The sequence below is a fragment of the Parasteatoda tepidariorum genome, chromosome 4 (assembly GCF_982258835.1).
Source record: "Parasteatoda tepidariorum strain Cologne lab strain chromosome 4, Ptep-v5.0, whole genome shotgun sequence".
In the NCBI taxonomy this organism is placed as follows: domain Eukaryota; kingdom Metazoa; phylum Arthropoda; class Arachnida; order Araneae; family Theridiidae; genus Parasteatoda; species Parasteatoda tepidariorum.
Genome location: NC_141758.1, coordinates 84,193,857 through 84,202,620, shown reverse-complemented (window position 1 = coordinate 84,202,620; position 8,764 = coordinate 84,193,857). Strand labels below are relative to the sequence as shown.

The 8,764-nt window shown below is 32.9% G+C and overlaps 1 protein-coding gene across 1 annotated transcript; it reads left to right on the top strand.

The window, feature by feature from the left end:
• The first annotated feature begins 1,229 nt into the window (after positions 1–1,229).
• Positions 1,230–8,764, top strand: LOC147811852 (uncharacterized). Its single transcript, XM_087162247.1, has 2 exons — positions 1,230–2,526; positions 3,076–8,764. The coding sequence occupies exons 1-2, from the start codon at positions 1,230–1,232 to the stop codon at positions 8,172–8,174; spliced, it is 6,396 nt and encodes a 2,131-aa protein (XP_087018373.1). The 3' UTR covers positions 8,175–8,764.

Sequence of the window (8,764 nt, the reverse complement as noted above, 5' to 3'; positions counted from 1 at the left end):
ACAAGAATTTCCAGTTATTATTTTCATGAACTGCTCCAAATATTTTTCTTAAGATTTCCCGTTAGAAGATCGATAAATTAATTTCATGTCATTTGGTAATCGATCATCATTCACTCCCATGACTGATTGGTGCACTTTATTATTTTTTAGAGATCATGCTCTTTATTGAACCACATAGGTATGTTATTGTTTCTATTGCCACTTGCAAATACCAGCAGGCCTGGTTGGTGAAACCAAGCGAATTTAAATCAAATGGTGCGTTTCTGGTTTATCAGTGGCTACAATTATGGTCAATAAATACGATTTTAACCACACACACGTCACCGCCCGTTTCATAGAGTGGTTAGGATTAATATTAAATGTTTCGTACGAAATATATATTGGAGATAGTAGGAGAAAAAGCTTCAATGGCTTGTGTACATTTTAAAAGAAAAATCTTTTTAAAAAGGAAAATTTTTCTGTTTTACGGTAATTACGATTTGAATAAAGTGTACTGAGAGAAAAAGTATGGTCAAAATTACCAGAACATGATGAAGTTTACCGTGTTTCTTTCTCCATGGGAACACCAAAAAACTCAATAATTTTAACTGAAGAGCAACAGTAATGATTTTGAAACATGAGCAATAAAATATGATTTCATAATATGTGATAAAATTTGGCAAATTTGGTAAAATTACGCTTTATCATAATAGTTTTGACCATTGCTTAGAGCAGAAATGAATTTTGTTCTTAAATAAATTCACAAAGATCGTTTGAATTTTTTGTTTAAAAATAATACAAAAATTTCTAAATATATTGTAGATAAATCACGTGCACTGCCGCGCAAAGGAAAAATACCTACGTGCTAAAAATTTCACAATTAAGATTTATATATATTTTCCATTTTTTAAAATGTTGCAAAAGTTTTTCGAAAATTAGATGTTTAACAGTTTTCTGAAATTCAATCATAACGTTGATAGTTCTAGCAATGAAAGTAAAATAGAAGTCAAGCCACTCTATCACTACGCAATTACATTATTTTTACAATTGCACCAAGTTCTATTAGTGAAAAAAAAAACTGTTTCTGTGTGTTTATCAGTTAATTAAAGTTGGTTTTAATAATTATAAACGGCTATTTTTTTAGGTAAACTTTGAATTCTGATCAGGAAATTTTGCTTGGACTTATTGAGGAAGGCAATAAGGCAGAAAAAAAATTTCCATTGCAAGAGATTATTAAAGTTCAGAAAAAAATGGCCTCTCCCCTCTGCGAAAAATTAAAAATAACTCATTTAAAATTAAGTAATAGAAATTTCATATCGACAATTCTATCAAATATAAATAACAGAAATGCTAGGCCAATTCTCCTAGATAGATGTATTTATCCTAGTGATTATCAGTTAGCAGAATTCTCATTAAGAGTTTATAAAGAAGAAGACAGTTTAAAAACATTAGAACAAGGTTGGGTTTTATTGACAACTGGAAAAAACCCAGAAGATGGTTATTTTGGAGCAGCATACTTGAATTGCGATCACCTGCAAGTTGTTATTGCGCACAAAGGTACAAATCCAAAGAGCGTGAATGATCTTTGGACTGATTATGAGGGTATTTTATCGAATGAATACACTTCTCAAATGAGTTCCGCAGTTTCTTTTGCCGATAATATTGCTGTGGAACTGGGAAAACTCAAAAAAGAACAATCAGTTAATTTGACTCTGTCAATTACTGGGCATTCTTTGGGAGCATGGCTTGGACAAATCACAGCTTTTTCAACTGAATACCTAACTAAAGGCGAGAGAGGCTTTTTTGTAGAAAACAAAAAAGAAGGTTTTCACGTGCATGCAGTAGTCTTTGACAGTCCTGGTTGCAAAGACATGTTGTTTAAAATGGAAAGTGACTTTCATGTACGCTACGGCGGTAAAGCCCATTCATCTTTTTTCTTGGATGTAACAATTTACCTATCCGCACCAAATTTGGTAAATACTCTTCACTCACATCTTAATGTTGGTAATTTATATCGGGTGTTTATTGAAGATTTGCCTCAAAGAGCATCCAGTTGGGATTTTTTTCAATACACGATGGAAACTCACGATATGAACAAAATTAAAAATGCATTTACTTCCAAGGGGACATGCAATTCAATTGAAAAGATAATGAAGATCCTAGACTGGCCATTAGTAAAAAGAGGATTATGTGCAATTATTGCTGAGAAAATAATTAATATATTTAAAAATATCCCCAATGAATATGAACATTTTCATCAAACAGCTGACTGTGTCAACGATTATAATCCACCTCCTGATGATAGCGAATATTGTACTCTTCGATACCAAGTGCAATCTGTGGAAAAAGGAAAATGTAGTGCTAATATTTTCACACAATCGGAGTTGGAATTTCTGAATGGTTGTCACAGGTTAAAGCAATTCTCGATGCTTTCTGTAGCAGATGACTTATTTCTTTTGCTAGATCAAAAATCAAGAGGAGTGATAAGTAAAGACAAAATTGAAGAAATGCTGCAAGATCTTGCAATAAAAGAGAGAATAGGGAGAGGTATTATTGAGTGCAAAGCGGAAAAACAGCTACAAAAATTAATTATTTGTGTCAAAAATATTTTGTTTATTTTTCCAAATATTAACAGTGAGATAACTAAATTGAAGAATTTAGAAGTTTTTAAAGAAGTATATAAAAAACAGTGCAATAATTATCTTAAATCTATTGAATATATTAAACTAAAGAAAACAACAATGGAATATACAGATTTTTTAAATAGCGTTGACTTGAAGTTTTTACAATTAATTTGTAAAGTGCATCCTGCAGTTGGAATCAAAAAACTACATAAGCTTCTAATGGAGAATAAACTTGTCTATGAAGCTAGTGAAATTTTTTTTCTAAATCTGAAGCAAGTTTTAAATTTAGAGCAGTTTTTTGCTTTGTATGAATTTGTAAAACAATTAGATAAACATGCTTCTATGCTATTTGTTGTTGAAAATAATAGTGATCTCTGGAAAGAAGATAAGAAATTATTAATTAACAATTTTATGAAAATATTGAATATTTTAAAAGATAAACAGAAAGTTAAGTTTATTTTATTTTCTCCAGAGGAGAATGATTTAGAATATTTCTTAGGAGATAATGCAGAGTTTTATTATGAAATGAACGATAACACAAATTTTAAGTTTAATGATTTAGCTGATGATTCCCAAAAAATACTTTCAAATAAGACAATTTATTTCCAAGGTGAAAAGACAACTTTAAGTACATTAATAACAGAAGAGTCAAAACATGTAGTAGATGGAGGAACATTATCGAAACTTATCAACAAAGAAACGATAGAAATAGGTAAAAGAATCTCTGATTTAGGTGATATTGAAAACTACTACATCAATCGATTTTTCACTCAGTCTACGATTAAGAAAGATATTAAAAATGAATATAAAATGTATATAACCTATAACGATAAAATTCAAAAATCCAATCTTAATGAAGAGCAAGACATTGTTTTGATTTCTAACGAAAGTGCAGCTTTTAATAAACTGTGTAATGTACATAAAAATCGAAATATTCATTGGCTGAAAGAAGTAAATAACCAATTTATTTGGCAAAAAACTCGAGGTGCTCTATCAAGATTACGTGATTATATAGATACAGAAAATGTAACTGAAATTCGTGACATAGATGGACGTATAGTAATTATAAGTGCAGTATCTGGGGCGGGAAAATCAACGGTACTGACTAAACTTGCACAAGAGATGAAAAACTTTGATTCTTCTTTGTGGGTTGTCAGAATTAACTTGAATGACTATACAGAAATATTTGCAAATAATGACTTCATTACAGACAAAGACGAAATTTTTACATTTCTAATGGACATAGCTGGCTTAAACACACCTCTGGAGCAAGATTTGTTTAAGCATAGACTGAATGATTCAGGCAAAGTTGCTATATTATTTGATGGATTTGATGAGATCGTTCCTAGATACAAAGAAAAAGTTGTTGAACTACTAAAAGCTTTAAAACATTCAAAAGTAGAGAAACTCTGGATAACTACTCGTCCACACATGAAAAATGAGCTAGAAGATGTATTAGGTGTACTTTCATACAGTCTAAGGCTACTTTCTAGAAACGATCAAGTGATGCTCATAGAAAACTATTGGTGCAAAACTCAGGGATTTAGCATCAAAGACAACTTTGAGCGTTACGCTAACGAACTACTAGACAGAGTGCTACGGTCCATCTCCGATAAAAATAAAGAATTTACAGGAATACCATTACAAACAAAGATGCTGGCTGAAGCTTTTCAAGAAAAATATAAAAACCCTTACAATTTGTCAAAAGTAAACAAATCAAATATATCGATAAAACTAGATCTGATGAACTTATATAGAGCCTTTGTTGAAAACAAGTACAAAAGGCATCTTAAAGAAAAACAGATATTGGATCTATCAAAATCAGGTCCAGAGTATGACACGTTATTTGCATCTATATTGGAAAAGTATTCCTTGTTAGCTCTGTGTACACTTTTCCATGAAGAAGATTTAAATCAGTTTCTGATCAAAAAAGAATTGGAAAAAATAGAACAATTCAAGAACGAGATAGAAAAAGGTAAAGAAAATTCAGGTTTTATTAGTCATATTATTGATGCCAAACCAATATTCATTCACTTCAGTTTTGCTGAATATTTTGCTGCACATTTTTACTCTGAGAACATTAAAACAGAACAAGTTACAAAATTTTTTTGCCATAACGTTTATGGAAAAGAACATAACTTAACTAGCAACTTTTTCGATCAAATGGTAACTTATGATAATCATACCTGTAAGATGCATATAGCAGTTTTAAACAATGATCTAGTAGAAGTAACACAATTATTATCAAATGCAGAGAAATCAACAGATTTCATTAATGCTGCAGATAAATTAGCAAGAACAGCGCTGCACTTAGCTGCTGCATATGGAAATTTTGTTTTGGTTAAGACTTTGTTGTATCACGAACTTAATATAGATGCTGAGGATCAACTACTTGGTTGGAGGCCTTTAAGATATGCTGATAAAGACGGTCATTGGGAAACTGTTGAATTACTCCTAAGAAGGGGTGCAAAAGCATGTGACATGTGTGAAGCAATAAAAAGCCTTGCAATTTACGATGCTCAGAAACCAAAAGTGACTTTATTACATGAGGCGGCAAATAAAGGTTTAGTAAAGATTTTAGAGACTCTCCTAGAGAGTAAAATAAATTTGATCAATGCTGTTGATGAAGATGGGTGTACTCCTCTTCATTATGCTGCAGATGAAGAAGTTGCTGGCCTTTTAATAAAACGGGGTGCCGATATTGATGCTCAAAGTATGTATGGAAACACACCTTTGCACTTTGCCGTTCAGCGCGATAAGTATGAAGTTGTCGCGCTTTTAATAAAAGAGGGTGCTGATGTAGAGGCTAAAAATTCGAAAGATGTAACACCTCTGTTTTCAGCAGGTAGCAAAAAAACTTCAGAGCACTTAATTGCAAAAGGTGCTGATATAAATACTAAAAGTAGCAGTGGTAATACACCTCTGCATGCCGCTGTTATGAGAGGAAAATATGAGGTTGTCGAGCTTTTAATAAAAGAAGGTGCTGATATTGAAGCTAAAGATTCTTATGATGAAACACCTCTGTTCGCAACTGATAGCAAAAACATTTCAGAGCTCTTAATTACAAAAGGAGCTGATGTATGTGCTAAAGCTAGGAATGGTAATACACCTTTACACTATGCTGTTATTAAAGTAAAACATGAGCTTGTCGAGCTTTTAATTAATAAAGGTGCTGATGTTGAAGCTAAAAACTCTGATGATGAATCACCTCTGTTTTTTTCTGGTAACAAAAACATTTCGGAGCTTTTAATTGCAAAAGGCGCTGACATAAATGCTAAAAATATCAATGGTAGTACACCTCTGCACTTTGCTGTAGTGAATGGAGAAGATGAGGTTGTCGAGCTTTTAATTAAAGAAGGTGCTGATGTTGAAGCTAAAAATTTGAATGATGAAACACTTCTGTCTTTAGCTGGTAGCAAAAACATTTCAGCTCTTTTAATTGCAAAAGGCGCTAATATAAATGATAAAAGAAGGAATGGTATTACACCTCTGCACGTTGCTGTTGCGAATGGAAAAGATGAGGTTGTCGAGCTTTTAATAAAAGAAGGTGCTGATGTTGAAGCTAAAGATTGTGATGATGTAACACCTCTGTTTTTCGCTAGTAACAAAAAAATTTCAGAGCTTTTAATTGCAAAAGGCGCTGACATAAATGCTAAAAATGGCTATGGTTTTACACCTCTACATGCTGCTGTAGAGAATGGAAAAGATGAGGTTGTCGAGCTTTTAATAAAAGAAGGAGCTGATGTTGAAGCTAAAAATTTTGATGATTTTACACCTCTGTTTGTAGCTGGTAGCAAAAAAATTTCAGAGCTTTTAATTGCAAAGGGTGCTGATGTAAATGCTAAATGTAGGAGTGGTTATACACCTCTTCATGCTGCCGTTGAGTTTGGAAAGGATGAGGTTGTCGAGCTTTTAATAAAAGAAGGTGCGGATGTTGAAGCGAAAAATTCTGATGATTTTACACCTCTGTTTTTAGCTGGTAGCAAAATAATTTCAGAGCTTTTAATTCTAAAAGGCGCTGATATAAATGCTAATAGTAGCAAAGGTGATTCACCTCTTCACACTGCTGCTCTGAAGGAAAAAGATGAGGTCGTCGAGCTTTTAATAAAAGAAGGTGCTGATGTTGAAGCTAAAAATTCGAATGATATAACACCTCTCTTTGTAGCTGGTAGTAAAGAAATTTCAGAGCTTTTAATTGCAAATGGAGCTGATGTAAATGCTAAATGTAGTAGTGGTTTTACACCTCTACATGCTGCTGTTGAAAATGGAAAAGTTGAGGTTGTCGAGCTTTTAATAAAAGAGGGAGCCGATATTGAAGCTAAAAATACTGATGATTTTACACCTCTATTTGTAGCTGGTAGCAAAAACATTTCAGAACTTTTAATTGCAAAAGGCGCTGATATAAATGCTAAAAATAGCTATGGTTTTACACCTCTACATGCTGCTGTAGAGAATGGAAAAAATGAGGTTGTCGAGCTTTTAATAAAAGAAGGTGCTGATGTTGAAGCGAAAAATTCGAATGATATAACACCTCTGTTTGTAGCTGGTAGTAAAGAAATTTCAGACCTTTTAATTGCAAAGGGTGCTGATATAAATGCTAAAAATAGCTATGGTTATTCTCCTCTGCACTACGCTGTTATTAATGAAAAAGATGAAGTAGTCGAGATTTTAATAAGAGAAGGTGCTGAAGTTGAAGCTAAAAATTTGGATGATGTAACACCTCTGTTTTTTGCTGGTAGCAAAAACATTTCAGAACTTTTAATTGCAAAGGGTGCTGATGTAAATGCTAAATGTAGGAGTGGCTATACACCTCTACATGCTGCTGTTGAGAATGGAAAAGATGAGGTTGTCGAGCTTTTAATAAAAGAAGGTGCCGATGTTGAAGCGAAAAATTCTGATGATTTTACACCTCTATTTGTAGCTGCTAGCAAAACAATTTCAGTGCTCTTAATTGCAAAGGGTGCTGATATAAATGCTAAAAATAGCTATGGTTATTCACCTCTGCACTACGCTGTTATTAATGAAAGAGATGAAGTAGTCGAGCTTTTAATAAGAGAAGGTGCTGAAGTTGAAGCTAAAAATTTGGATGATGTAACACCTCTGTTTTTTGCTGGTAGCAAAAAAATTTCAGAGCTTTTAATTGCAAAAGGAGCTGATATAAATGCTAAAAATAGCGATGGTTATACACCTCTGCACATTGCTGTTGAGCAGGAAAAGTATGAGGTTGTCGAGCTTTTAATTAAAGAAGGTGCTGATATTGAAGCTAAAGATTCTGATGATGAAACACCTCTGTTTGCAGCTGATAGCAAAACCATTTGTGAGTTCTTAATTGCAAAAGGAGCTGATATAAATGCTAAAAATAGCGATGGTTATACACCTCTGCACAAAGCTGTTATGAACAATAACGTGGAGGTTGTTGAGCTTTTAATAAAGGAAGGTGCTAATGTCAGTGCTAAAGATAACCTTGGTAGAACACCTCTATTTTATGCTAATAGTAAAACGGTACTCGAGTTCTTAATTGCAAATAGTGCCGATAAAGTTACGGGTATGCAGCTCTTAATTGGGCTCTAATGAAGAAAACGCATGAAATTGTGTTGCCATCTATAAGAAAAGGCGTTCAAGTTGAAGATCGAAATAGTTAGAATGATACAAGAAAGCAAATATCTGCTCAATATGGTTCCCAGGAGAGAATTGTTTAATACTTCATAGGAACATATTCCTCTTAAATTACTTATGCAGTTGTGAAGGCCAGAAACGAATACGTTGAGGCTATTACTCGTGGAGTTGACGTGGGAATTAACATTTCTACAATCCTTTATCAGTCTTTATTTTTACCACGTTTATATAAACTTGCCTTCGTGTATGTCTGTTCGGGTGGAATTTTGTAATCGATTTTAAACTAACTTCCCGACTAGCTACAATCTTCAAATTTGGCACATAGTTCAGAATTGGATGACAATGCATGAAAATGAAGAGAAAAAAGGCATACAAAGTAAAATAAAATTAAAATTCAAAAAAAAATATTTTTGAGGTTGTCTTTTGTTGTCGATTCCATTATTTCAAATTGGTATTACATGTCAGGTGAAAAGATTTTTATTGTCGGAGTATTTTTATTGGCTGAAAAATCACGTGGTCTGATCCAGTTTTTCCTCTTTCATTTC

Bases quoted from the DNA above. Each gene is read 5' to 3' on its own strand.
- LOC147811852 (XM_087162247.1), top strand. From the start codon at position 1,230: ATGGCCTCTCCCCTCTGCGAAAAATTAAAAATAACTCATTTAAAATTA. The intron at 2,527-3,075 runs GTATTATTGAGT...TATTTTCTCCAG, and splicing joins AAAAGAGAGAATAGGGAGAG to AGGAGAATGATTTAGAATAT.